The sequence below is a fragment of the Benincasa hispida genome, chromosome 2 (genome assembly GCF_027475165.1).
Source record: "Benincasa hispida cultivar pf3 chromosome 2, pf3_genome.v1.1, whole genome shotgun sequence".
Taxonomy (NCBI): Eukaryota; Viridiplantae; Streptophyta; class Magnoliopsida; order Cucurbitales; family Cucurbitaceae; genus Benincasa; species Benincasa hispida.
This window is the reverse complement of record NC_143479.1, coordinates 15432711-15447794: the sequence shown is the minus strand read 5'-3', so window position 1 is coordinate 15447794 and position 15084 is coordinate 15432711. Positions and strand designations below refer to the sequence as shown.

The 15084-nt window shown below is 33.7% G+C and overlaps 1 protein-coding gene across 1 annotated transcript; it reads left to right on the top strand.

Annotated features, from left to right (window-relative positions):
* Positions 1-9216: 9216 nt before the first annotated feature.
* Positions 9217-13684, top strand: LOC120071511 (ATP-dependent RNA helicase). The gene is made up of 2 exons (XM_039023834.2): positions 9217-9549; positions 13372-13684. Exon 1 carries the CDS (start codon positions 9256-9258, stop codon positions 9526-9528), a length of 273 nt encoding a protein of 90 aa, XP_038879762.1. The 5' UTR covers positions 9217-9255; the 3' UTR covers positions 9529-9549; positions 13372-13684.
* Positions 13685-15084: the final 1400 nt, after the last annotated feature.

The window sequence follows — 15084 nt, the reverse complement described above, 5'->3', positions numbered from 1 at the left end:
CATAGTATATACGATAAACACCCGATATTCTCCCACTTGCTTGGTCGTGGTATACGATCTTTTCTTCCTTCTTCCCTCTACCAAATCCAACAGAGTCCACACCTCTGGATTCTCACACCAAGAATACCAAGGGTTCTAAGTGATAGTGTCTGCCTTGCTGCCGTGTTCGTGAGAAGGTCGTTCGTGGGTAGACGATTTGGTGGACGATTGCTTGGATTTTCTCAGCGAGAGCAAGAGGAGCAGTCATTGGACGAGAACAAGTTCTAAGGCGAAGAAGGGTTCTTCAACTGGTATGTATTTCGTTCTCTTGTTGTTTATTTTTCAAAGCATGCTTGTAATTAGTTGTTACATGCATATCTATTCTGTTTGATTGTGAATGCGTTAATTTTGTCACAATAAGTTTGGAACGATCTCGCTTCTGCTCAGAGGTACTCTTTGACCAAATGGATCTTTTAAGCATACAAACTTTGTATTCTTAACCCTGTTCAATGAACCCTTCTGGTTGAGACATAAAAATACTTTCATCAAGATGGCCATTCAAAAAAGTTATCTTGACATCCATTTGTCATATTTCATAGTTATAATATGCAGTAATGGATAAGAGTATTCTTATTGATTTTATCATGGTAACAGAAGAGAAGGTTTCTTCATAGTCAACCCTCTCCTTTTGGTTAAAACATTTTGCCAAGTCTGGTTTTATAGTTTTGCATGTTGCCAATTTGGTCTCTTTTCCTCTTGTAGATCTATTTGCAACCTATAGGTTTAACCTCATGTGGTTGATCTATAAGATCTCAGACAGAATTGAAGTACATGGACTCCATTTCTACGTCCATGGCTTTTATCCATTGTTCCCTATTAACATCTTCTGTTTAAAGGTCAATGGATCCTCTAGACCATCATCAAGTATGATGTTTTGAGTTTCTATTAAACCCATGTAGCGTTAGACGGATTAATAACACTCCCACTACGTTGAGGCATTCTCAACTCTTAAGAATAATGTGATGGGGCAACATCTGTTGTTGATGGACCAACTTGATCAACAACTTTTGTTGATTTGTCTGTAATATCTTTGGTCATTTCTTTCAAGATTAGTTTACTGCGAGGTTGATGACTAATGATCTTCTTCCAATAATGTAGCATTTTTCGAAACAAATATTTTATATTCTTGGGGATCATAGAACAACCCACCTTTTGTTTCTTTAGGGTATCCAATAAAGAGGCCTAATTTTGAACGCCATTCCAATTTCTTAGGGTTTTGTACTAACACATGTGCCAAACATCCCCAGACACGAAAGTAATGTAAATTACCTTTACATCCTTTCCACAGCTCATATGGTGTTTTAAAAACGCTTTTTGAGGGAACCGTGTTCAGAATATATACCGCAATTTGTACTGCATACCCCCAAAAGGATTGAGGTAACTGAGCAAAACTCATCATTGATCGAACCATGTCTAACAAGGTTCGGTTTCTCCTTTCTGCAACACCGTTTTGTTGTGGTGTTTCAGGTACTATGAGTTAGGATTGAATTCCATGATCTACCAAATAGTTCTGAAATTGTAAATCCATATACTCACTACCTCGATCTGATTAAAGTGTCTTAATTTTTTTACCTGATAAGTTTTTTGTTTTGATATTGAATTCCTTGAACTTTTCAAGAGTTTCAAACTTGTGACTTATTAAGTAAATATAGCCACATCTAAAATAGTCGTCAATAAAACTGACAAAATATTCATATCCACCTCATGTTCTTACATTCATTGGACCATAAAGGTCTGAATGTATAAGTTTGAGGGGTTATTTGGCACGACGACCTTTTCCAGAAAAAGAATTTTTAGTCATTTTTCCTTCAAGACATGTCACAAGGAGGTAAAGAACTGTCTTCTAACTGATTTAGATGATCATTTTTAACTAATCTCTCAATCCTGTTGAGATTTATGTGACCAAATCTGAGATGCCAAAGATAGGCGTTAGGAGAAATTTTCCGTTTTCTACTTTGAGTTTCTGCCATTTTAAACATCTCTATATTTAAAATGGCTTTTGCTTCAGGTGGTTTTAACACATACAAGTTATTTTCAAGTCTAGCAGAACAAATATGAACACCTCTTGAAAAAACAAACACTTTATTAAGTTCAAAAAATACTTTATACATATTTTCCAGTAGACATGATATGGAGATCAAGTTTCTTTTCATCTTTAGTACATAGAATACATTTCTTAACAAGATAAAATATTCTCCAAAAATAAAAAACTTGACATCTCCACTGCTTCAGCTGAAATTACTTCTCTTGTTTCCACTTTGAAAGTCATTTCATACTCTAATAGTTGATTCCAAGAACTAGTTTCCTGTAGAAAAGTGCAAACATGGTTAGCGGCTCCTGAATCTAATATCCAGGTCAAGTGAGAATTTTTCACTAAACATGTTTCAATTACAAGTAATCTAATTTACTTTGATTTACCTTCCGCTTTCTTCTCAGCCAAATACTTTGGGCAGTTTCGTTTCCAGTGCCCATCTTCTCCACAATGGAAACATTTTCCTTTGGGAGCCTTGTTTTTCTTTACAGTGGGTTGTTTATTTTTTTTCCCTTTTTCTTCATATGTACACTTTTGTATTTAGATGATGAAGAGACAGACTTCTTTTTGTCAGAGGGTTTCATTCTTGACGATGAACCCTTCAGAAATTTCTTTTGTCTTGAAACAACATTTGTTTCATTCTCTTTCAATTTCATCATTTACTGATAAGTCTGTAGTTCGTTTAATAAAGTAGTTAAATTGTAATTAATTTTATTCATTACGGCATTAGTACGGAAGGTTGGGTAGCTCTTCAGAAGAGACTGTAATATCATACTAACTTGACTAGTTTCATCTATGGTAGCCTTGTGAGCTTCTGCAACGTTAAAATGAACTATCATGTCTAAGACATATTCCCTGACATTGGTTCCATCTTTCATGTGCGAGTTATAAACATACTTTATAGCCTCAAGTCGTACAGAAGATTACGGTTGCCCGAACATTTCCTGTAATGACACCATAATTTCACGAGTTGTGGGCATGGCTTCACGTTTCTTGTTGAGCACATCGAATATGCATGCATAAATGTAACTCTTATATTATATGCATGAGCATGCTCTTACGTAATTTAAATCATGCCTTTCTAAACCATAACACTTATAATAAAGAGATGATGCATGACCAATGCATAACTTAAGGTGGGATTTTCTATATGTACATACCATATGACATATAAAATAAACCATACATCTCATGTATAAAACCACAGATTAATGGACCGAAATGAACCACCATTAAAACCAGAATGAAAAATTCTATCTATTACATTTTTCCACCGACCAAACCGGTTCACAGGTGAACCGAGACTTGAACCACTAGGCCAAGCTTCCATCGTATAGTAAACGTCTTCAGGTAAACGACCGTGTAGCGCAAACTAGACAATAGCACGAATGTAAACGATCGCTTAGACGACAACGAGGTTGCGAAGCCTGATCATCTAGACGATCACTTAACACGCGACAGGTAAATGATTTACCACGCAATTTACTCTGAGATCATATAGTCAGTAACTAAGCGATAAGGCTTGCTAAGCTATACGATCGTCTAGTGCGTGCACGCGTGCGTTAAACGACACCCGAGTATCCGATATTCAAAAATCGTATACACGACCCGACCAATGCTTGATCGTTTTCTTCCTTGAAGAACAACAATCCTTGCTTTGAAGCTTCTCATGAATGACTCAAAACTCAAACTAACTTTGAATACAGACTTGATAGCAATTAATTATGCCCAAAAATGAAGAGACCTTTACAATTAACTATAAATGTAAAAGAATTTAACAAACTGAGGTTTCATCCCAAAAAATTCTATTAATCCACAAACTAATTAACAATTAAAACAGAGAGTAAAAATGCTTTTACCCACTGAAAATGTAAATGCAATTCTTTGTATCAATAAATTTGGAATATCATAAACCAGGCTTTGATACCAATTGAAGGAACTCTTATACAAGAGTACTTATGAGCGGAAGTGGATCTTTCCAATTCATTGTGATAGAATTTTCACATATACATTCACACATACAAATATGCATTAACGACACTAAATTACCAGCATGCTTAAAGGATAAATGACAAGAGAACGAGTAAACATATAAGTTGAAGACTTTCTTCTCGGCAAGACTCGCTCTCTCTATGAACGAACTCCTTTCGCTCTCGCTAGACTAATAAGCAATCGTTCAATAACACCTTGGTCGTCTTCCACGAACAATTTCGCACGAACAATAGGAAATGAGGACGACACCGCCACTCGGAGCCCTTAGTATTCTCGGAGTGAGAATCCAAAGTATGAGCTTTGTTCGGATTTGGTAGAGGTGAGGAGGAAAGGCTATTGTGTACAAAGATCAAGCAAATGGGAGAAGACAACAACTATCGTATAGTTAGGATGCTTGATTGTTTAGGCGAGGTACACGATCGTGTAGGAAAAGTTAAATGATCGTCTATACAATCGTTTAGTAAGGCCCGGGCACTAAGCGATCGTTTAGTAAATGGAACGCGATCATCTAGAAAATGCGCGTGCAAGTGTAAGTGGTCGTTTAGTAAACTGGCACTATCGTAAAGGCTATGAAAATACTACGTGATCGTTTGCTAAACACTCTGTGAGCAAATATGCGTATATTTTGCAAAATGAAAACCATTTTCATTTTATTCTTTAGTTACGAAAAACCAAATTGTACTTTTCACTAACGCATGATTACGGAGAAATCGTTGGGAAATTATCTCATAACTGTCCAATTAATAAAATAATAAATATAATCCTATTATATTCATAACCTATAGTTTGATATCATATATCAATCATAACATTTTCTCCTCTACTTGATATAAATCATATTTATATCCAATTTCCTCCAAATTAATGTATCTCATACATTTGGTCAATCATATCATATATAATTAACCGGTTCAATTATATCATATATAATCAAACTCTCTTTTGTCAATTTGAACATTTCAAAATGACCCAAAAACTGATTCCCAACTTGAATTCAAGCTACCAAGGGGACCTTTTGGACCTATGGCTCAAAGCTCCAATGGTACATGAATAGCTGACTAAACTCTTTAGTCACAAGATCTTCCGTTAACTGTCAGGCATTCCACTTAAGACCGATAGTTGAACTCTTCTTACCACAGATATATTTTTGTGTCCATTGGAACCAATCATCAATATGATTACCCTTCATAGATGCTCGTAAGTACAGTTGGGCCAATTTACCATTTACCCCTGTAGTTATATCTTACTCCTTAAGTACCACTGATCCCTCTAATGAACAATACAACATAGTCCTACTATGTGTGAACACCTCTCGGGCCATGGGAAGGTGTATGGTGCCATATTGTTCAAGCCCCAGGATCAGACCTTAAGGGAGCTATCTATCTACTTACTCTTGCTTTAGAGACTGAATGAATTTCATCTTGTGTAGCTGAGTTCCTAGCTCCCAAATCAGATGAATCCCCAAAGTGGTAGCTCCCAAATCAGATGAATCCCCAAAGTGGTAAGTTGAGTCTGCGACCTGGACACTCGCACCCATGCAAATCAAAGAATTGCCCTCAATGGCAGGAGTTCACAACTCACTCAGAATTGAGGTCATGTTACCTATGGTCATCCTAGTGAAGTAAAGTCTCTGACATGAATGGCGTTATATAATGAGACGTTAACACTTCGTGGTCAGATCTTATACAAACTCTTTGTATAGGACGCCCCCGCTCACATGTCCCCTACGCGAATGATCAGGATCAGACCATCTGTGACAAGTCATAACACTTGTAACCATTCCACAAAGCATGACGCATCCGTAGCATTACCAGGATAAGGTTTCCCTCCTATATTCATATACTATAGACCATTTTGGTTGTCTCTTAAGACATGATCTACTTGTATGTCACCACATACATGCTTAAGTTACATAAAGACAACCAGAGATTTTAGTTTATTGGTTTGTGGTAAAGCAAATAAAACATCCAATGTACAAAGTCAAGAAGTGAAGTAAATATCATATACTATACATCACAAGTATTCGTACAAACTATTTACAAACTACATGACACGATACTTTAGGGCATTATCCCCAACAATATAGGCTTTGGGTCATGTGTTGGGATGTTTAGCCCTTTGGGGGCATATCTGCATGCACGTATGAGAGTTTTAAAGGTAATGACACTGAGTGTTGAAGATCACTCTTCATCAGTCGAGGAGATGAAGCTAATGATTAATAGTTTCTCAACTTCGACTAAGGTCAAGTATCATTTTAGATTATTTACTTTAAAGTATTATTGTTTTATGAATGAATTGCTTAGAATTTGTGATCATGCAACATTTTCATACCTGATGATTTCTACGAGTATTACAGACTTATGAATGTTATGTTGAAAGTTTATTGAGTGATTTTACAAGTCTCACATGGCAAATATAGTTTGACAAGTTTATAAATATTTTATAAAGTAAAACTATATGTTCCTACAAAGATACCACTCACTGGGTTTAGCTCATGTTTTCCTTGTTTTATATTCCCCCCCCCCACCCCCCCCCCCCCCCTTTTCCCCCAGGTGACAGTTGAGTTTTCGAAGGCATAGTGCTGTCATACCTTGCTGAAGATAGGTAACTTCACTTAGTACATATATAGGTTTCATTGTCATACTCAAGAGAGGCATGGGAATTGTAAGGTCTATTGTGTAACTCATGTACGGGTCCGTTGGAGTTGTGTAAATAATCTAATAAAGCCTTTTGAGGAGGGTTTATATAACCGTAAATCAATATAACATATTAAGATGTTCTTGCTGGTTAGCATGTATAGAAGAGTTTATAATTGAATGAGCTATATAATTATCTATTAGAATGAGTAGGTGAATAGGTTAAACAAGTCTCAGGTTGGCAGTAGATGTCATAAGAGGGTTGACATTTGCTGTCTTCACATCCCTTTTCAGGTTAAGAGAGTAATTTGGGACGGGGTGTGACAATTTATAACAATTTTAACAATTATAAAGTGGGTCATATCCATAGTATATGGTGGGTCATATACTGTAGACCATTTATGTTATTACTCAAACATGATCTATTTGTATGTCAATCTCATATATATTTATGTTATATAAAATAACAATGGATTTTAGTTTATTTGATTGAGTTAATACATAAATAAAATAACTTTTATTTTATTAATAACAATTCGTTTATACAAGTTTTCAAACTATGAAAATAAAGAGATTTAGGACACCAATCCCAACATTTCCATCACCAAATCTTTTGGTAGGTCCTTAATAACAAATTCTCATTCGCTGTGAATCTTCCCTTCCACAATTTTGCATTCTCCGCACTTCAATTGATGAATGTGAAAGAAAAGTTGCATAAACACTGTCATTAAATGCCTCCAAAGCCATCTTTCTAGAAGAGCCAATTTTTGGAAGAGAAATTGTTGATTCAATCTTCTCGTTTTCAAGATCAAAACAATCTATGACATACTCAAATAATCCATTTACTCTTGCTTCTAAACTAATCCAATATAGAGCTCCATTAAAGCAAACACCATTATTTTGAATAAAAAGGTACAAGTTCTACACATTTCCATTGATTGTTTCCACCAAATGTGAATTTCCAAACTGTAGTATATGTAAAAAAGATATGGGTACCCTAACCACCTTATATTACTTTGTCTTAAAGGCTAAAACCAAATATGTAAGCATAAAAGTCTCTATATATTGTCACTTTCAGGAAGTCTAAAGTACTCATTCGTCATCGGAGTTAATATGTTCAAATGGTACTCATTGATGATGGGATTTAATTTTTATTTGTCCAAATGAACAAATCTATTGACATCCTTGTGAATTAAAACCAATGCATTGTAAAAACACACAATTTTGACATCCTTGGGTAGGGTTAGTTTTGTTTTTAGGTTGAGTTGAATTTTTATATTTTTGTCGGGTTAGGTTGAATCTTGGATTTAATAAAAGATTTTGAATTGCTCCAACTCAAACCAAATTACTAATATATATATATATATATATATATATATATATATATATATATATATATATATATACTTCTAATTTGTGATTTTTTAATGTTTTCTTTGTTTAAAGTTTGCAGCAGACTATATCGAAGATAATTGGTATTTAAGATTTGAATTTTGTGAAATATTAGTTATTAGAAATGTGTTTTACATAAATTTAAATATTTTAAATTAATAAAAAAATAATAATCCGACAACCCAATGCAATTCAACCCGAATTAGGTTAGGTTGGGTTTGGTTAAGTTGGATTGGAGACCATATTTGTTGTCAACCAAACCAATCCGAATTTTTTGGTTGGTCTAAAAAAACCTCCACAACTCAATTCATGTACACCCCTATTTCAAACTTATACAATCGTTACAATTTCTTGATTTTTAAAATTTAATTTTAATACTTAAATGGTTGAATATTAAATATTAAAAATTTGAGAGTGTAATTAGTTTAACCTAATAACCATACATAGGAAGCTTATAGGCGCATAAAACTAGGGAGAAAAAGTGGAAAAACAAAACAAAGGGATTAAGCACCTCAAACAAATAAAAAGTTGGATAAAAGATCTACCTAAGAGCTGGAAAAAAATGCCTAAAAAATGAATATAAAAGAAAACTGCAACGAAATATTAAAAAAGAGAGATACTCATAGAATTGGCAGTGTAATATAGTTAAATTATAGATAAAATTTAGATTTTATTTTAAATTAAATCTATCTATATATATATGGAATAAATTTATTTTAATCAATCTAGTTTCAAATTATTTTAAAATTAGTAAATGTTTAATCATAATAAATAACATAAATTATCTAAAATAACAATATAATCATCAAATAAAATGGAAAAGAAATTTTAAAAAAAAATCTTTTCTAACCTGTTTAAAATAATATAGATATAGATAGATTGATAGATTGATGGTTTGATCATTCTTTTTTTTTCCTTTAAAAAAACAACTTCATCTAATGTATTTGACCACGATACAATCAAAATTAGTAAATTCGGGAGACTTAGCCATTTGGCAACGACATTTGTCAAAATCCAAACCGTCCAATCTACAAAATGGGGCCAGGTAATAAACGGTCACGATTGGAACGCCATCTCTCCCTTGCGAAAACGCTTCTATCGATCCCGATCTTGTATTTCAGGGTTAGGGTTTGAGATTTGTGTTACTCTGCAAATCAGACAGAGATGGCAATGAAGCAGTTCTTCTCCGAAATCAGGGGCTTGAAGGTTAAGGAGCTGCCCGCATACGTGAAGCCGATGCTCTCCATTGATTCTGCTAAGAAGGCAGTGCAGAGAGGTCTCGACAATTACAACGCCAAGTACATTCAAACTGGTTCTATTGACCCTCTCTATCATGTCTGCTTTGGCGGTATGATCTTTTCGTACCTTGTTGCGCTTCCTGAGGAACGGCGCCACCTTGAACATCAGCAACACGCCAAAGAACATGGTGGCCACTGATTGAGTTCTTTATATTTTGAGGTACGGTTTTCAATGTGGAGTATTTGTCTTAGTATTGGTTTGAGTAATTAGGATTTTGTAGATCAAATCGTTCTGTATGTGTTGGGTCTTCTTGGATTGATTGATTATGGTTCAATTCGCGCATCTATTGAAATGGGTATTTGTGATCTGAAACTTCGGATTTTCTCTGATCGATGGAATTCGTTTCCCTTTTTCATTGTCAACTAGCTTTGGGTGCCGAGATTGAGTTTGTTTCCATTGATATTTGTTTTTTATCACCCTTCATTTTCTGAGATTTGGACCTGGAAACCAAGACAATTGTTATTACTGTGTTGTATTTGGTTGATGCTGGCGCTCAAATGATCATAACTTTTTCTTTTTTTTTTGTGATTACTATTGTTAATACATCATGAGCTATGAAACATAGACACAGATACGGCTACACAATACGAATACGATTGGATACGGCGATTCGTCAATTTCTAAAAACTAAGATATCGATACGTCTAATGATGTCTCATTTTTTTTTATATATATTTTTTAATATATATATATTTCTAAAAAACGAGTATACATGATACGTTGAAGATACATTCTTTTTCTTTAAAAAAAATCTAGAATATAGATAAATTTAGCCTGCAAGTTAATAACAATAACATAAATAGAATACAAACACTGTAATACAATACAAAAAAAGCAACATCTAAGATGTTAGAGTATAATAGTTAATAAAATGCAATAGAAAAGTGACTCATATTGCAAAGAAGAAGAAGAAGATTAGAGAGAGAAGTATGAAGATAAACGAAGAACTTATTGTTGAAGATATCCAAATAGTTTATATTTTGGTGGACTTTGTGGGGACTCAAATGTGAAGATGGAGATTAGATAATTCTAGTTTAGGATTTGGTCCATGATTTATTTATTTTTTTCTTTTAGTTTTAGACTCGAGTAGTGATCTTTTTAAATAGATTGCCTAATTTTAGATTGGGAAAGATTAGATGAATTACTTGTCTTTTTTTCTTAAAAAAAAAGGTACGCATAGAAATAGATATGCGATTATACGTATCTGGAGAGTATTTGAAGGTATAGATATGTCAAATTGCATGTTAGATACATATCTGGGAAATATCTGGAGATATCGATATCCGATACGTGTTTGATACTGATTCTTTGCCTCACATGAGGTATCTGTGTTTCATTGATCATGAGTATTGTTTCCTGGGGAGTCTGTTAATTTTTAATTGTATGAGAGCATTCAGCATATGATACATGTACAGATTTTTTTTTTTTTTGGGGTGAAATCTTCCAAGCGTCTATTTTTCTCACGCCATTTTGATTTGGAGAAAAAGGGACGAGAATCGAAGAATGTGTATACCGGCCCCGGTCGAAGAAACTATTTGGATTAAAGAAAAATGAAACGGTGACTTTTTTTTTAGTTTTTAGTTATATATATACACACACTGACACACACATATAATACATACATATTACCACACTTGTCACTAAAAGAATGAGAAGAGATTAATCAATTCTCTTGTTTATATTACAACTTACCAAACCCATTTCAGTAGATTGTTGCATTATCTGTACTTATTTTTTTCTGTTCTCATAAAACCTATTTTAGGTGCATTTATAATTGACTGTATTTAGCTCCTTAATAAGGAAAATTCTTCTAATTCTGGCATAGTCCGGGGTCTTGAGATTTTTTTGTGTTTGGCTGACCGTGGATATGACTTCTCAAGTGTAAAGCATCCAGATTTACAGCCCATAACATGACCCTGGGCTTTTGTTGACCTCGTAGGCTTGTAGGCTTGAACTTTTAGTACTTGAATGTTAGTGCCACGAAGACTAATTTTCCATAATTTAAAAGTGACGTGCATTTTCACCACTTCATTCTTTATTACTTATTCATTAAAATAATCTATGCATGTTTGGTGTTTGAAAGATGATAGAAAGAGGAGATAATACTGTGTAACTGAATGACTGCTTTTTCATGGGACATAGAGGCACGAGTGACATCTTTTCTTTTTCCAAGTTTAATGGTCGGTGTTTAATGGTGCATGTGAGTATCGTTCATTGTGAGCTTGTGAGGTCTAGCCTTGCAGTTTTGAGTTTGTCACATCCACTTTTTCTCCAGAATTAGGACATCTCATTGCTCTTGATGATTTCTTGTAGTTCCCTGTTGAAAGAAACATGTCTGATATGCATAATTACCGTAATTATAGCCTTAAAAGATATTAGTACTCTTACCGTATTAGTAAGTCTTTTTTTTTTTTAATTAATTAATACTACTAAGTCTATCTTATTTCCTAAGAATAAAGTTTCGTTGCTTTCTGTTGCTGCTTGTTTGTTCCTTTTCAATATGTTGAATCTGTTGTCTTTTGTGCTTTGGCTTCTTACAAGGCCTAGCAGGTGAAAGTAAAGTGATTAAAAGAGTAGGATAACAAGTATCTAAATGTAGAATATTTAAGGAAATAAAGTACCCATGTTAGGAGTCCTAGAATTGCTTACCTTTGCCAGAATTTAAGCCTCCTTTCATTGCATTCTGTGCAAATGACTGCAGATCAGTGAATAATCTAATGGAATACGAGTCTGGAATTGTATTGACCAATCCTCGTCCAAAGTAATTTGCTTTATAGTTGGGTCTAGTAGTTGACTTGTGTTGTGGATCTGGCTGGGCGAATCGAACCGAATGCAATGGGGAGGAAGAAGTGGCATACGCTTGGGGTAGGTTGTCTAACATTGAATGTTGATGCTACTAATCATCTGAGCAAAATGGGGTTTTGGTTTGGGGCTGTAATCAGAGATGAATTTGGTGTGTTGGCAGCAGTCCACACCATCTTTCGTTCGGAGAGAGTTTGGAGGCAGAGGCGGAGGAAAGTGCTGTTGGGGGGTGGGAGTTATCAGGTGTGGATTGAAATTGATGCTGAAGTTGTTGTTAAGAAAATACATCTTTGAGTGTTGCCCTCTCTCCTTGGGGAGTTATTTATGCAGAGATCTACAATTTGATGATTAGACTGAGAACCACTAGTTTAAATTTTGCCCCTAGATCTTGTAGTAAGGTGCCTCATAATCTGGTTGCCCATGCTGTTCATTAATCTTCTTCTGATATTTGGACCCATTTATTTTCTAATTGGCTCACCTAGATTGTTGGAGCTGAGAAGGAAGAAGTGGGGCTGTAATTGTTTCTCTTCGTGAATGAAGTTATTTTTTGTCCCAGAAAGAAATATAGTTGACTTTTGTTGTGACAGCCTCCATAGACCAGGAAAAGACAAGATATATGTTTTTTTTTTTTTTTGGAAAGGAAATATCGATGGGGTGAAAAGAGACTAATGCTAAAAATACAAGAGACTCAAAATAGGATACAAAATCATGATAGAAAGTGAATTTAAACAACAAAACATAACAGAGTTGTGAGTACAAATATAAAAGCTTTCTAATTGAGACAAATATCTTGAATAGATATCCTACAAAGCTTTTAGAAAGAGAACACCATGACGAGGCCTTCAGACAAGAAGACCCAAACCAGATCATTCTAAGAAAAATGTTTGTTATGAAAAATTCTCAGATCCGTTCAAACCACAGGTGAGGTAATAAAGCTTTCACTGTATTAAACCATAAGACTTTTGACTTTAAAGCTATGGCCAGACCAATTAGTAGATGAGATATATGCTTTTTCTTAGCACAAATTTTCGTGCAGGTTTTTCAATCTTGCTTATACAGTTATACTTATTCATGTGATTGTATAGTAAACTCACGCCTCTTTCGATGCTGGAGATTTAGATTTCATTTATATTTCAAAACTTAACTCCCCTTTTTATACTTTTTTGGTTATTTTTACAGGGTGAAGGTGCCACAAAGGTGTTTCTGGTCAATAATTTGTTTCCCGAATGATTTTGTATCCTAGTCTTACTGGCTGAAACTTGCAATTATTTTCTTTAACATTCGGTGCCAGAGGAAATAAACAGACTTTTCTGTGATTGTTAACCATATATGGCAATCATTTTTGAGGTGCAGCACAAGTTCGTGGCTGTTTTCTTTACTTTCTTGCACGTGATCCTTCCCCCATCATGCTTGTTTCTCTAGTTAGTTCTTTGTCAAAGGCCTATAAAACTATTGCTGCAGACTTCAAATGCAAATTGATGTCTTTCATTTCCTCTGTGTTGTTAAAAAAGTAATCTATAAGATTACTATGATGAATTGAATACCCCTTCTGATTCTGAGTAATGATCAAGTTGAATACCTCACTAATTTTTCAAATGGTCACGAAATTTTGAGATAATCTGCATAAATCATTGAAACTTGGAAATTACTTGAGATGACAAATTTAATACTTCTTCTGTATGCTTTTATTTTCCAACATTATTTGTATTTATACTCTTTTAAGTCGCAACACAGGAAGCCAAAGAGAAAAAATGTGAAAAAGTCTTTTCACACAAGGAATTATAAGTTTTCTTTTCATAGATTATCCATTATTGGATTTGATGGGTGATTTTTTAATTTTTGTACAATAAATTTGCATTCTTAATGGATTCGGTTTGGTGCCATTGATGGTTATCGGAGAAAGAGTAGCAGAATAATGGAATTTCAAGTCATTTTCTTATTAATTGTCTAAATTTACAAAGAAAGGTTAATGGCTATAAACAACTAATAAATAGCAAAGACTTTAGATTGAGAGTTCATAACTGAAAAAGAATGAAAATAATAATAAGACAGTGTATAATACCAAGTGTTATAATTAAAGTCAACCATATTTGTTTTTGCTATCCGTATAAGAGGATCTTTTAAATTTTTCCACACTTCCACCACCTGTATTCAGTTGTCCGATTAGAATGCTTGAATTTGGTAGGATTTCATATGAAATGAAAGTAAATTACTTAGGTCTGTTTAGTAATAATTTAAGTCTCTTTAAGCCAAATTTTGAGGACTAAAAAAAAGCTACTTTCAAAAAGTTTTTGTTTTTTGAATTTGGTTAAGAATTTAACTATTATACTTAACAAATATGCAAATCATTATAAGAAATATGAATGAAATAGACTTGATTTCCAAACTAAAAACCAAATAGTTATGTTTTATATTTTTGTTTTTATTCAAAGTACTTAAGAGCGAGATACAAATGATTGTAAGAAATAATGAGAAAATAGACTTAATTTTCAAAAATTAAAAATAAAAAATGAAATAGTTACCAAATGGGATATTAATTAATCTTGTCAGATTCTAATTTTCAATTAAGACATCCGTTAAAATTCTATATTAGTAAATTCTTAACTCCAAATCCAAAATTTAAAATCCTTTCTTAAACTTTCTTTAATCCAAACATAAAAGAGGGGGAAAAAAGACCAATTGCTTCATAAAGTTTGAACTAAATGTTATTATATTTATGATAATATTGATATTTTAATCTATAGTTCTACATTTTTATGGTGTTAATATTGAGATAGGAGGTGAATTGATATTTTCATTATATCGTGAAAAAAAAATCATGAAATATTAAAATAAATAAATAAATAAGCAACAAATTCTTCTCTAACACCCGTAAACAAGGAGGGAAATTAC

Coding starts and splice junctions, on each gene's coding strand:
- LOC120071511 (XM_039023834.2), top strand. CDS start 9,256: ATGGCAATGAAGCAGTTCTTCTCCGAAATCAGGGGCTTGAAGGTTAAG.